This window comes from Leuresthes tenuis, unplaced genomic scaffold, assembly GCF_036924035.1.
Source record: "Leuresthes tenuis unplaced genomic scaffold, fLeuTen1.0.hap1 SCAF_3, whole genome shotgun sequence".
Lineage (NCBI taxonomy): Eukaryota > Metazoa > Chordata > Actinopteri > Atheriniformes > Atherinopsidae > Leuresthes > Leuresthes tenuis.
In genome coordinates this window covers 15,736,208-15,751,958 of record NW_027325357.1, presented here as the reverse complement: position 1 = coordinate 15,751,958, position 15,751 = coordinate 15,736,208, and the positions used below count along the sequence as shown (strand labels likewise).

Sequence of the window (15,751 nt, the reverse complement as noted above, 5' to 3'; positions counted from 1 at the left end):
CAGAGAAACTGTTAACCTAGGAGATACATCTCAGCATTTACAGTCTTCATTTGGTGTGTTAAAAAACTAAATGTCATGACAATAAAATTAGGAAAATACTCGAGTGACGACAATACTCGAATAATCGAGTTTTCCGGAGCAATAGTCCTTTAGACAGACATGAGGATGTTTGGTGATAATACACAGGGCCACATTTGACAATGATTGTGTTTGTCGGCAAAAACATGTTTTTTGGACACCTGTTTGGTATACAGGATTTATATACCAAAAGCACCAAAGTACTCTAACGTCAATCCTGACGCCTACTGTCTGACAGCTAAATCTCGGCCCAAACTGGTGCTGCAACAGTAATAACAATAATTCAGAGCAATTCTACAATACAAGGGCTGAAAAAGGAAGGGATCAAAGTCCAGACCTCAGCCTGTGAAAGTCTGTGGTGGGACCTAAAGAGAGCTCCATCCATCCATCCATCCATTTTCTATACCTGCTTAATCCAACTCAGGGCGTGGGGTGCTTCTTGAATTTTTCTTTCTTTTGTTCAGTAAATAATAGGGACCAGATGATTTTTTTTATTATGTCCTGACATTTTAAACCTTGAAATTGACAGAGTGCATTTAATTTTTCACGTGACTACACCTCTGCCTCTCTACTGCCTTGACAGAAGAAATAGCTATTAATTTCTTCCCTTATAAAATGCTGAACTTGTACTAACAGATTTAAGAAACAGCAAAGAGGTTCAATAAGTATTAGGGTTTTCTCCTCAAATGTAACAAGTTAATAGGATTTAAAAATCTCTAATGGTGTAAGCTTACTTTTGTCATCACAGTTTGTAGTTATAAAGGGATTACCTCAGGTGCTCCCAAACTTTATTCATCACAAGACAGGTCAGGTCACCCCAGCCAGTAATCTAGTTATTTAAATAGGTATAAGTATCCCTATAACTCAAGGCAGCTGGTAGTTTCTGATAAGTTTTAGTTTGCGGAAGGCTCCACACACTGCACTCTACAAACTGTACCCATACACCTCCTTAGTCAGCTGGAGGAGCAGCGAGTTAACCTTGGGCCAACACTAGAAATCATGGTAAATATGGTCACCGACTCACAAACAATTTAGCTGCAAAGATGCACATTGTAGCTGTTGAGTAACAACAAATTCCCTACAAAACATACAAAAGCATTACCTTTCCAGCAGAAAATCAGCACCCATGGTATCAGCTTTGAGGCTCTGTGACTGATGGAGTTGTAACCATCATGGAAAAGCTATCGCTAAGTTGACTCTGCTTTACCCTGTGTCTTTATATAAACAGTTTTAGACTAACTTTTTCTCATATAGTCTTCCTTTTCTTGCCTCCTGCAGTGATGCTTGATGTGGAAAGTTTCCAATGCTGCTCTCTCTCTCTGCTATTCAGCATGAATACAATTATTGGATGACCTTTATACACACCTACAGTATGTGAGACCTACAAGATGGATTTTTATTCTCCTTTTTAAAGCAAACTCATTGTTAGCTGTTAGGATGTGAATAAAGCATCAACACATGTAACAAATAGAGTCTTTAGAGAAAACTAGATAACTGTGACTTTAACTTATCAGATCAGCTGCCAGGGAGGACAGTCGTTACAGTTATCAGGGATCTGCTTTGGTGAGATGGACAGGCCGATTGATCTGGGGTGCATCCCACTTTTTGCCTGATCACACGTGGGATAGCCTCCAGGGCCTATGACCCTTAATTGAATTAAGAAAATATAGTGAACGGATGGTTAGATGGATGGGTGGATGCTCTGGTGAGCGGCTTAAACTTGTCAGACCAGCAAAATATATATGAAGAACACAATGTAGGTAAGAAGCAAGACGCTACCTCAGCTCCACAGCTGATGAAAGATGGCACAGGAGGTCATTCTTGCCAAATAATGTCAATAATTCTGAGTTGGCAATATTCAATGGCAATATTCTATAATGTGGATATTAAATGAGTTATTACCTTTTGCAGACATGAAATTGAATTGGAGTGTGATACAGAATGGAAAAGACATTTTATAAGATCAACCAAAATGATTTACAAAAGCTGTAACTGATACTCAGGTGGAATTACGAAACACATGATATCTGCTATGCAGGATAATAGGGATCAGCTGTGACTGGAGACATTGTGTTTTCTGGGTTTCTGGTGTATGGTTTCTATTCTGGTGTTCTATTTAATATCATACATCTAGAATGACTGGAAATTTCATCACATACAACACAACTGTTCATTTGAAGCCAAGGATGAACTGACCAATATTTTATGGTCAACGGTCACCGAGAATGAAGTAAGTAACTGCATTTTCTATACAAAAGGTCAAAAGTCAGCTTCACTGTGTCATCATAATGCTCTGTAGAAAAAAACATTCAACATCATAACTCACGATTAAAAAGGGAGACTGTATGTAAATTGTGATTTGACTTTTTGTTAGGAGCAAGCACCCGTAAGTCTGTAATTCTAGATTAATTACAGTTGCCGGATCCTATTGGCTTTTGAATTGACATCTGTTGGGGGTAAACCAGCTTGGAAAGTTCAACAGAGTTGAGGAGAAACTTGACTCCACTGCCGGATAATGGGGATCACGTTCTTATTTAATTAGACAAGCCAGGAACCCATTACCTCATTATTATTGGCTTTTGAATTGTATTTGTTGATTGTAAACAGTCAGTAGGCTGTCAATTGAATTTACTTATTTTAAGTAACAACCAGTTACAACAATTCCAGACATTTCCCAGCTACTGTAGAGATCGTCTTGCAGTTGCGTCACACCATCCGCAACTCCCATCAGTCAGACCCGACACCTTGTTTCAGGGATGTCCACATCTGGTCCTCGAGGGCCGCTGTCCTGCAGGTTTTAGATGTTTCCCTGCTTCGGCAAACCTGATTCAGATCAATGCATCATTAGCAGGCTTGTGCAGAACTTAACAATCTTTTGAAGAGATCCATTTCACCTGAATCAGGTGTGTTGAAGCAGGGAGACATCTAAAACCTGCAGGACAGCGGCCCTCCGGGACCGGATGTGGACATCCCTGCCTTATTTGTGCCTGTGACAGTGTGACTGTGCTTCTACTGTCATGGCAAAATGTTAATTTCTTTGGGTGATGTTCATATATCAGTTTGTCTGACTGAATGTGGAAGGGGTGTCTGAGTGCTCTTATACATCAAACAAACACAAGATCAAAAGAAAGAATTAGCCCCGACGAGAGGCCCCATGGTAGGTCTACTCACATTGCCAGCATCTGAACAAACTAAAAGGCACTTGAACACGCCACGAAGATGATTTCAAACTATCGTTCAGGACGTACAAAATGCACCTCTGCAGGAAGTCATAGCTTTGCAATAAAGAATGGGACAGTAGTATGTACATTGTACATTAAGATAAACTGGAAAGAAGTGCACATGACAGTGTTTTATGTTTAAATGTACAATAATGCCAAACAGAGCTGGTCTGTCATGATTATCAGCTCATCTTCACTGTCTTCACTCTGCACGGCCGCGTTGCTGGGAAAGTGTAGCTTGTTTTGGAGAAATGAAGACAACAAAAGAGAAGAGATGGTGTGTGACATCTTAAGTGAGCTATTAGCTATCTACCATCACTGTCGCCTCCCTTCCAGTGCCCTCATTCACTGAATAGCCAATCAGAGTGAGCTCTTTCACTGACAATCAAATGCAAAATTCTACAAGTTGAATCTGCTAAAAAAGATGCCACAGGAGTTCAATAATGACAACATGGTGCAAACGCCTTAAAAAGACTTTAGACATGCCTGATAGCTGATTGCTGGCTTGGTGTATATAGGCCTTAAATTGGTTAACACAAATGTTGCCTCACAACAAGAAGGTTCCAGGTTCGAATCTCGGCTTGAGCCTTTTTGTTTTGAGTTTTCAAGCTCTCCCCGTGGGTTCTTCTGTTGTACGTCAGCTTATTCCCACAGTCCAGGGAACATTCTCACCCAATCGATAGCAGTTGGTATAGGCTCCAGTCTCCCTGTGACCCTGAATATGGTAAAGCAGGTTTAGAAAATTATTTGATTTCAAGAAACAGTTTTCAACTTGAATATTAAAATAACACTGAAAGAAGTTTTATTTTAAGTGGTATTGTGTGAAATACTCATGAGTGGTTAATGTCTTAGATGCAGTAGACATTAGTCAGCTGGTTCTCAGATTGAAGGAGGAATTATGATGGGGGAGTCAAACTCACAGCTGCTCAGAGCAGACAATACAGAAAAGCCAATTTTCTACATTTCTTTAACAAACCAAACCTAAACAACTTTGAAGCTGTTAGAGCAAACTCTTAATTGTGAATATTTTTTGTATCTACATCTTCTCAACTGAAAAACTTTTGTGATAGAATTCAGAACACAGACAAGTACATGGTTTACATGGTTTTGAAAATAGCAGAGAGCTTTACATTATTAACCTGAGGAAAGGCTACTGTTACCATTAACTGTGGTCTCAATGGCCGTCCCCACATTTCAACATGTGTTGTTTTGTTGGAATATTTTCTAGAGAAATGCAGCTACACTTTTGACTGTTCAACTTTGGTCATTTAAACCTTGTTTCAAGTAGCTTGCAGTAAATGTCTACTGGTTGCCTGAACAAGTGTGGTTAAATATTTTTTCTGTTGTATGAAATACGTGATTCAGGATATAGGCAAAACCTTCTATTAACAGCACATTACCGTTTGGTCAGATGGATACATTTTTTTTAGATCATAAAAAAGAACACTCTTCTATTTTTTTTTAGTGTACTCTAACTCCTCATATTAAGTATTTGATCCTATCACGAGATGGTTTGAAATTGTCTCTCAATGCTTCGTCCCCTACCACAAGTATAGTGGGTATTCAGGATGTTCCTTTAAAAAAATTATTTTGGGCTTTTGGAAAAACAATATAAAGCTCCAGTCAAAAGGTGAGTGATTCCAAACTTTTGATTTGTACTATATGAGCTTCTAAAATTGATTAATTGATTGGCTAATTGTGATTCCTTTGTCAGTACTGTCACCTGATGGGTCCTTGGCTTATTCAGCAGAAGTCAAAAATATATCTTGGCACATATAAATATGAAACTCGCAAGTATGTATTAAAGATTTGTATAACTGCATTGACCTTTTTGTCTGTAATGACTTAAACAATGAAAGACTCGTTAGAAATGTTCTGTTCTACAGCCATGTGTAGGTGATTATAAGGCAACTCTAAGACAATTGAACATGCAAAATTTCCATACAAAGCTATTTTCATTCAAAACAAATGAGAATAACGCAGACCAGCAAGAGGTCTGACTTATACAGTAAAATGGATAGCTATAGGTATATTAACTATTAACTGACTGTGTCTGAAGTTAGAGCTAACAGAATAGAATAGAAAAAGGCTTTATGCATCCCCCAGTGGGGGAAATTCAAATATAAAAAAAATGCATGTCTATCATAAAATCATTTATCTTTTAATTTTTTTAAACGTGTATGCGATTTTTACCATGACAGAGCTGTTTCTGGTGAGTTACAGTGAGCAATGTGTTTTAAACCTTAAAACAAAGTGAAAACAGCAGTCCTGATTGATGCACTTGTCTACAGTTTGAAGAGGTATTTGGGATGTAGGTTGCTCTAAAGTCTTAGAGAACTTTCTTCTGTGGATTAAGGTAGTCTTCTGCCCTTTCAAGTAATCCCAGACTGGCTCATGATGTTGAGATCAGAGCTCTGTGTGGGGTGTACCATCTGTTGCAAGACTCCTTGTTCTTCTAGACACTGGTGACCATTCTGTATGAACTCTTGCTGCATGTTTCGAGTCTTTTTTTGGCTCCTTGACGGTATTACATAACAGAACTGCCCAAACATCTAAAATAATAAACCAAGTCATTTATGCCTGAAATGGTTTCTTTTCTCTATTTTTTTTTTGCATGCTGTAATGATGTAGTTATTTGAATAATTGTGATGTAGTTGCATATTAAAATTTTATATTATTATTAGGTTTATTCTGTTACACTTGTCCAGGGACTTTAGTAAGCAAAATAAGGCTTTTGGTCAATCTCGCCACATTCACACATTCACAGTAATGACAAAGGAATCATAAAAGAACAATAAAAAAAAAAGAAAAAAGAATTACATTACTTTTGAGAATTTAATGTGTTGCTCATAGTTCAGTGTTAAACAAATCAGCAAACACAGTTACAAGGAAACCAGTTATGACCTGATAATAAATTGAATTGGATAATAGATAAAAAAATATATTGTATAGTTTTTATAGTGGGTAGGAATGACCTCCCATAACATTCATTATTGCTGCAAAACTGACGAAGCTATTGACTGAACACGCATCTTTTTTTTAATCACTATGTTATGTGGAGGGTGTGCAATATTGTCCATTATGCTGAGCAGCCTTTGCTGCATTCTTTTATGCATTCTTACTCAGCCTTGTGTCTATCATCCCCACAGCTGACAAATCATGAGTATTTTATGGGATGACAGGACAGTGAGTTGTTGTGGAAGTCTGAGGTGCACAGAGGGAAGGGAAATGATAAGAGTACAGTCTCCTGTGGTGCTCCTGACCAACCCTTGGTCTCACAAACTGGTTTGTTTGTCAGGTCATTAATAATCCCAAAAATTGTAGAGGCATCAGCCTATCTTTTCTGAAGCTTGGAAAATCAAAAAACATGATCCTCATAGTGTTACATGCTTTGTCTAGATGAGAGTTGGCTTGTTAAAGTAGGTACATGAAGATCACTTCAACATCAACCCCAGAATGAAAAAAACCAAACTGAAGTGGGTCTTAAAAGTTAGTGTAACTGTGCTGGCTGAGCTCTGCAACCCAAAGACGTTTTGATAATTTACAAAAGATACCTAGAGCCCACCTGAACCAAAAGCCAGTTGCAAACTCATTCACTGAAATAAACACATTTTACTCCTCTGGACCCATTATTTGATATTCTCTAAAGTGAATAAAGGCATCTGCTATCTCATTGTAATGAAATAAACACACACAGGGAAGTTGAGTGTCTTGTTTATGTGACTCTTAAATGTTAAATAGCATATCCTGCCACGTCCAGGATCATACTGGCTGTATTGAAAAGTTAGGCATGGACATGGAAAACATCTCACATGGTGGTGAGGTATGTAAACTACTCACTGTTGACAGTGACCTAAACAACCAAGAGATGGGTAGGTGGGTCAGTGACACACATCTGACCTCAACAACTCTCAAGGTATGAATGTCAAAGCAGCTTATGAGCTTGAAACTCCCAAGCGGTGTGTTAGAACTAAAGTACTGAAGAATTATAAGTCTTGTGGATGAGAGGGGAACCAAGAAGCAAGAAAAGATTATCAATTGACTGTTTAAGTGCTTAGAATTAGGATGACTTGGATGGCTGAGAATCTACACAAACATATAATCAGAAGCATGTTGTCACACCCCATTTTATATATTCATTTATTTCTTATTCTTTCCCAAGAAAAAAATATTTTTGCAGTGTCCACTTGGGCGATGTTAAACTTTTTAAGGTTATTTTTTATGTTTTTTCCCCCCTTCATTTTTCAGGTTAAGGAAAAATTAGAGACTGCAGCTTTAAGGTAAAGTTTCCACTGCTACTTAAAAAAATAACATGTTTATACACATGTGATCAAAACTAAAATTCACCGACAAAACGTGAGTTAGAAATAATATGGATTTGATGTACAAACTGCCACTAGGCTAGATGCACTAGCATGGTCGAGTCATTCTTTGCTTCAAATACTACAATCTAAGTTCAAAGAACCTCAAAGGTCTGATAACAGGAAGTTTTACACTCCAACTAAGCTTCTAGGCGTGGTGGAGCAGAGTGGAATGGCATGTTAAAGAATCTCCCTGTGTGTATGTGTTGCTTCTTGGTCTTTAAGGTCATGGTAATCCTAAGAACTTAATTAGAGGATAGCTGAACTTCTTGTGGTTTGTGAAGATGTTTCCCATCTCTTCTAGGGGCTTCCTAAGTTGCAGGTGTAAAGAAGATTTTAATTGTTCCTCTTGAAAACCCTCATAATGCCTTTCTATTAGGTTAAATAATTCTTAGTAACTCAACTTTAAATTTACTGACACTTTTTTTCAGTGAATTATTTTTTTTTTACATTCAAACTGAACATAGATTTTATCGTATATTATGCACATTTTTTGTGCTACATTGTGTTGAATGTTTGAGTATGCCTTCAAAAGCATCTCATACTACATGACTGCTGAATTGAGTGGCTTTCCATGTGGGGGTGGGGTTGAGACCAGTAGTGTGCTCAATAAATGCTCAAGAGGGAGACTTCCAACGTCAGTAAGCGGTTTATGTCAAGATGTCTGTTGGCGATGAACACAAATTACTTTTGACTCGTCATGTCATTGACCAGTCTTGATAAGAAAGAAAGCACACAAAGGATAAATAATCTGGAATCCTTCTGTCTGGAAGTGAAATAGTTTGGAATAAAAATCACTTCTCATTGGTACAAAGAAGCCACATTTGTCTGAAATTGATTGGAAATGATTTTATTAGTTTATTCCTCATATAATATCAGAGTAAGTGGTGAAAAGATGCTGTATTCAGCGGCGTCTTTTGTTTTACCAGGGATGGGGGAGGAAAAAAGACAGAGCTCCTTCCTGCAGTCACCCCTTGGCTCAAACAAGGACAAGAAAGAAGGGGATGATATCTTGGCTAACGTCTCAAATCCCATCTCTGACACAGCAAACATCAGAGACAGGAAGACTTTGGTGATAGGTTTGTCCATTCAAGACATGTCCATTCAAGGCATTTTGGAAGCACTATTTATCTGTGCTGTCTGATATGGGCTAAGACATTTCTTCACTTACATATTTTTTGTGAAGGTAATTGTGTACATATGTTTACACATTTTTTCTGTCCTATTTTTGTTTTATTGTGTATCTTAAGTATTTTAAAAGCCTTCTAGATCTGAAGCTCCAATAAATAGCTAATGCCGGTAAACTCTTCTTCATTTGTTACTTCAAGAATGTGATAAACCTTTATAGATTTAAGTTGTTTTCTGTTCATTTCTCACTTGCTTTAGTGTTTTATATAAAGCTCAGTTAGTGCCCAGCCGCTGACAAACTCATGGGGCCAGATGCCTCTTAACAAGCAAATTACCATTTTAACCTAAACAAAGCAAAATCCGCAAAACAATTTTTCGATGTTACTTTGTTAATGTCTAAAAGTCATTAGTACCCCATATGGCCACAGCACAGCATGGTCTCGTTTCCCTCTTTTGACCTAGAAAATATATGTGTTCACTGATTTATTTTGACAGGAGGGGGAAGAGGAAGGAACTGAGGTTGGGCATAGAATAATGAGCTTATAACTATTAGGAGCAGTGAAACATAGACACTTCCGTAGACCATTTCCAAATTCAGTGCACAAACATTCTTAACTGCCATCGTTACTATCTATCTATCTATCTATCTATCTATCTATCTATCTATCTATCTATCTATCTATCTATCTATCTATCTATCTATCTATCTATCTATCTATCTATCTATCTATCTATCTATCTATCTATCTATCTATCTATCTATCTATCTATCTATCTATCTATCTATCTATCTATCTATCTATCTATCTATCTATCTATCTATCTATCTATCTATCTATCTATCTATCTGTCTGTCTATCTATCTATCTATCTATCAGCAGAGATGTAGCTTTACTGAACACACTAACCGGTACTCTGAAATCCTATTAAGAAATAGTTAGCTGCATCCCATCTAAATGGATCGTGACCCAGAGTTTTTAAAACAGAGTCCTCCTTTAATTGTGTCTAAGTCATAACTACTAGTTCACGTGTTTCATTCATCTTGAATAGTTAAAAACCTCCATGTGAAAAGCACTTGTCTGAGGAGAGGAAATCGAAAACTGATGTAAAGACAAATTAGTTAGATTTTGTGTGTGTGTGCTAATGCAGTTTTGTGTTTTTAAGTGAATGCACAAGTATTTAGTCAGTGTACCCAAGAGGAAAATGTAGGAAAAACAAGCAAATAGGAGAAATGGGATGAATTCCTCCGTGTTCACTCTTAAACATCATAATGTTTCTGTGACATGAATGCTTTTAATTAGTAAACATGTCCTTAAAAACTGAAAAAGAGATCACTGATTAACAAGTGATTATACTAAGAGATTATGGGCTGAATTCCGAGATCCTCTTAGCTCATCTTCTTATAACGTCTCTAGTGGGTATATAACCATGGCTCCTCAATCACATGGAAGAAGTTAGAGAGCAGAGACAGCTGCATAGACAGAACTCAAGGGTAACTCTACTCTGTTAATACAGATCCTAAATTGCTAAGATGGAGAACGGCACAGAAGGCAAAAACTTCTATATCCCCATGAACAACAGGACGGGGCTTGTGAGGAGTCCTTTTGAATATCCACAGTATTATTTGGCAGATCCCTGGTTTTTCAACTTTCTAGGTGCCTACATGTTTCTTCTGTTCTGCTGTGGCTTCCCCATCAATGCGCTGACATTGGTGGTCACAGCGCAGAACAAGAAGCTCCGGCAGCCTCTTAACTTCATCCTGGTGAACTTGGCTGTGGCTGGACTGATCATGACAATCTTTGGATTCACAGTCTGTATTTATTCCTGCTTTTTTGGCTATTTCAATTTGGGACCCATTGCCTGTAATTTTGAAGGATTCTTTGCAACACTTGGAGGTACATTTTAGGAAATTAGTGAATTTCCCCCGTGTAGACATTATTTTCTTGTTGATTACATTTTCCTTGCTGTTGTAATTAAGTTTAAGACTGCATCAGCCTTACGCTGGCATAGCAGATTGCAAGATTTGTTGTTCCTCATCAAAATCTCTGCTCTTTGTGTTTGTCTTTCCAACAGGTCAAGTGTCTCTGTGGTCTCTTGTGGTCTTAGCTATTGAGAGATACATTGTGGTCTGTAAACCCATGGGTAGTTTCAAATTTACTGCATCCCACTCTGCAGTGGGTTGTGCATTCACCTGGATGATGGCTAGCTCTTGTGCCATTCCTCCTTTGGTTGGCTGGTCAAGGTAATGAGATAATTTCCTAAAGTCAGTCTAATGACTTGCTAACATCTGGGTTAGGAGGTTGGAAATATAGATGTCTTTTACAGGGGCTCTCTCTACATTAGCATTCTATGTATACTTTATGCATTTTTTTCAAAATCTGTGTTCTATAATTTTTGTTGTCTTGTAAATATAATGTTGAGATGTTGGACCATTATGTCCAAAGTTATTCAGGCATACTGCTTTACTTACTATGTATGATGATAATTCTTAAAATAGATATGTTCACTGTTTATGTTTAATTCAAATTTAGTTTTTAAATGTATGTTTATGTTTAAAGTCTTTAGAGCAGGGTTGAGGCACTGAGGTAAACATGAACATTTATTTAAAAAAATATGCCATACTGTTCAAAAGTTCACCTACTTGTGTCTCAAGTTTTGATTGATACTGTACATCTATAACATTGCTAATGGAAAGTAATGCAACCAGCTGATATGTGTGGAAGGCATTGGAGATCAGTGACAGCTCCAGGGCTGGCAGACCACTGCCATAAAAGTGAAGGTGAAAAGATGTAGAAGACAAACAGAAGACAAGGGAGGAAGAGTGGGAAATGCAGAAAGGCATTTTTAAACATATAGGGTGATGGGAGGCTTTAGTTCTGGGCTTGAATTTCAGCTTAAAAGTATCTCCATTAATTGGCCGCTATGGGTCTAGATAAGCAGGTGGTGGTATAGACTTGAAAGATTGGCAGTAAAGTTGGGTCTGTGACTGGGGTCAGCAACAAACACACTGAACAGCAGCCACCACAAAAGGACTGGAAGGATATCAGTGTCAGTCCAACAGCTCTTTTAGCCTCACTGCTAAAGTCTTTCTATCCATTTGTTTCTATGAAGAGTTGGTGATACTCTTTGGAAAGATGTTAGAAGGGAAGTAATATTATGTGTCTAATGTAGTATGTCTTGTATTAACAGGTATATTCCAGAGGGTATTCAGGTTTCCTGTGGACCTGACTATTATACTATGGCCCCAGGCTTAAACAACGACTCATTTGTGTTATACTTGTTCTCCTGCCACTTCTGTGTCCCTGTCACCACCATCTTCTTCACATATGGAAGCCTTGTGATGACAGTCAAGGCTGTAAGTGCTTAAGATTGAAGAGTTCATACATAATTTATAAGCTATGCTCATTGTATGACGTTGTTCGTATTTAGGAATGTCATTGCCCTATAAGAGAGTGTTCCCAGTCATTTTGGAAATACACTGATCAGCCTACATGCATAATATTGTGCAGTTTTCCCTTGTGTTAGCAAGAAAGCGTTGATGTCCAGTCATGTCCAGTTGATGTATGTTCATGAATGCCAGGACACAAGCCACCCTGGCAGTAAACTGCCCAAAACATCAAACTACCGCCATTTGTCATTGTGCATCCTGCAGCCATATGCATGGGCTAAAAGAAAATGTTATTCATCAGACCAGATCACTGCCTCACAGTGTCTCACTTCCTATTCTGATTGTCATATGGCCCTTTAGTTACTTGCAGGAGGGGAAAGGGTTCAGTGTTAACACTAAAAGCGTACACAGCATGCAGATACGCAGCTCCATACGGTGTACGCTGCAGCACTCCATATGTTTTGAAACCTCTCTGCAAAGGCACGAAGGTTTTGCTGGACTTTGAGCAAGGATAACTGCTGTGGACCCTGCCCTTTAGAAGATGCTTTGACATTACTGTTTAGCAATCTCAATTTAGCCCTTGTCATATCCATATACGCTTAAATGTTTTTAATTCTTCCAAGACATCATTACAAGAACTGACTGCTCACTTGCTGCAAAATATATCCCACCCCTTAAATAGTCATTGTAACAAAGTTATGTCGGTTAAGTTCTGTATTTGTCAAAATTACATAATTTATCTGGCGTGGCTTTCTGAAGTTACATCTTGAATATCTTGTAGCATTAAATCAGAAGTCAAGTAGAGGAACAAAGGACTGACATTAAATGTTTTTGCCCTCATTTCCAGGCTGCAGCTCAGCAGCAGGACTCAGCTTCTACTCAGAAAGCTGAGAAGGAAGTGACACGTATGTGCGTCCTGATGGTGTTTGGCTTCCTCCTTGCCTGGGTCCCATATGCTTCCTATTCTGCATACATCTTCTTTAACAAGGGAAATGCCTTCTCAGCTATCGGCATGGCCATCCCATCCTTCTTCTCAAAGAGCTCGGCATTGTTCAATCCTATAATCTACATTTTGATGAACAAACAGGTCAGTTTGTTTGTGATTTTGAAACTCAGCAGTTAAGCATACAAACATACAAACAAGTCGATAAATTGTGATGAAACCTAAATCTCATAAAGGGTCCATAGATGCAATTGCAAGTTAGTTGATTTTCTTATTACAAATGTAATATTAATAACTGAAGGCTCAAAGTCTGCAGATGCAGTTGTTCATAACTTTTTTGAAAATGTGATTGCCATTGGAGAGGTCTTTTTGATTAACTGAAAAGACGAATCAATTGCCCTTCTGGAGGATGATCAATACAAGATGGTCTATTATAAAGTAATAATGATGTGTTTGTAATCAGATAAAAATGTGTTTTATATGTCTATACTGTAACTACTCCTATGGGCACGAGCTTGCATTTATAGCTTGGTGTCTAAACAGACAATAAGAGGCATTTTTACTTACCTGCCCCCTCTGTCTTTGCCTTTATCTTTCTGCACTTCCTTCTATGCCTGCAATCTATCTCGACTCTGTCACCTCTGACAGAGTCGGACTAGTGGGGTCATTCTATGTAGTTTATTGTTAGCTTTTTATATAGCTTGTTATATCTTCATTTGTAAGTCGCTTTGGATAAAAGCGTCTGCTAAATACATAAACATAAACATTTTTGGTGTCTAATAGAAATGATCATTTCTCCTACGAAGAAATATGAATAAAATTTGAGATGCTACAGTTTTTTATACAATGATAGCTGATTCATTGTTTGAGTATAATCTCAAAATCCTCTCTCTTATTCTTCCTTTCTGCATTTTCATTTCAGTTCCGTAACTGTATGCTGACTACAATTGGAATGGGTGGAATGGTTGAAGATGAGACCTCAGTGTCAACCAGCAAGACAGAAGTCTCAACTGCAGCTTAAGGATAACAATAACACATCTCTGGACAGCCTCCTTCCTCATATCATCCTGATTCTGAGTGGCATTATTGACAAAAACAAATGGATACAAGATAATATGTTCTGGAACAAATGGACATGAATCTCTCAATACTGGCCATTGAAAGCATTTTACTGCACACACCCATGTTCATGATGTTTCTCTGTAGGTGAAAAAGGACTTTAAAATGAAACACAACCTGAGGTGTTTCCTTGTTCAATAACGATGTCAACATCTGCTTGGGAAATATTGGGATGGGTGGGTGAGATTCACCTTTGTATATTCATGAAATTGAGAGGTTTGCATATGTTTCAGCCTTTGTCATTATAGCCTGTAAATATTTTATAAAGAAAAATGTAGATAACACATAATAAATGCATGCATGAAAAGATGTGATGGTTTATATCTTCTTATTTTCCATTTCTTCATAATACTTCAACACTTCCCATTAGTTTTTTACTTAGACACTGCTAAAATATTTGAGACATGCAATGTCTGCAATGTCAAACTGATGTTCATCCATTCATTCATTTTCATGATTCCATAAACTGATGTTGTCCTTTTAAGAGCTTTTTTTGGTTGCAAATACCATTCATTATCATTGTCAGTTTTGTAAACTGGTTACAGCAACACGGTTCGTATTGAAACAGGGCCGCCTTGCGGTTAAAACCAAGTACTGACAAAGTAAATAACTTTCTGACGCAAAGGTGATGCTGTTTAAAAAGCCATAATACAGTGTTTGCTCAACTTGCTATGGAAGTTTTGAGGTTTCACTTGTTTTAGATGGCCAACATTAGCATCTCAGTTCTTCCCCCCTCCAAATAGCTGTTGGCTTTTGCTTTGCTTCTCTGATTCTGCAAACGAGAATGCTGTCTAATGCAAGTAAAAGACTAACTGCACATAAGTACTTTACATGACCCCACAAAATAATCTAATTTTCCATTTCAGTGATTTTTTTTTCAGTGTTTCCTCATTATTTCCTCAACAAAGACAACAGCATAGTGTTGCCACCCTTTGAAAAAAAAGCAAAAAAACCCAACCTGCACAATAATTCCTTAAGAAGTATTGCAATATTACAGTTTATAGTGTTATATCTTTTTCTTTTTATTCAAAATTCTCTCGTGTATCCTGTATTCAAAATACTTACACTGATCTCTATTTTTTCTACCAACATTTAAATACTAAAAAGAACCAGGAAGTAATTTATAAATACTGGTTCATATGATGGAATTACACCGTAATGTAATAAAACAATGTAAATGTAATAAGAGCAACATTGGAAAAAAATATTTTTTCTCAGTGGCTTTCTGTGCTTGAGTAAATGTAATGAATGAGTGAGGATAAAATGTGGCAAGGATATCAAGACATCAGTCATCATTATGGGCAGGCATGGAGCCTCACCTGCATTTCTTAATGGTACAAGCAATACACTACTCTCCATTTCTTTGTGTATATCCTTGCCTCCTGTGCACTTTCCCAAAGGTTCAACTTGGGGTATTCTCAGCTCTGAAAATATTTGAATTCTTATAAAGAGAATCTCCCACTTTGAAGAGCATACATGAACAGGCAACTGCTAAGAAAATCCAGACACAGTT

General features: G+C 37.6%; 1 protein-coding gene across 1 annotated transcript; it reads left to right on the top strand.

The window, feature by feature from the left end:
* The first annotated feature begins 4,199 nt into the window (after positions 1-4,199).
* LOC140303329 (green-sensitive opsin) lies at positions 4,200-14,140 on the top strand. The gene is made up of 6 exons (XM_072382049.1): positions 4,200-4,208; positions 10,320-10,683; positions 10,862-11,030; positions 11,978-12,143; positions 13,024-13,263; positions 14,042-14,140. The coding sequence occupies exons 2-6, from the start codon at positions 10,320-10,322 to the stop codon at positions 14,138-14,140; spliced, it is 1,038 nt and encodes a 345-aa protein (XP_072238150.1). The 5' UTR covers positions 4,200-4,208.
* Positions 14,141-15,751: the final 1,611 nt, after the last annotated feature.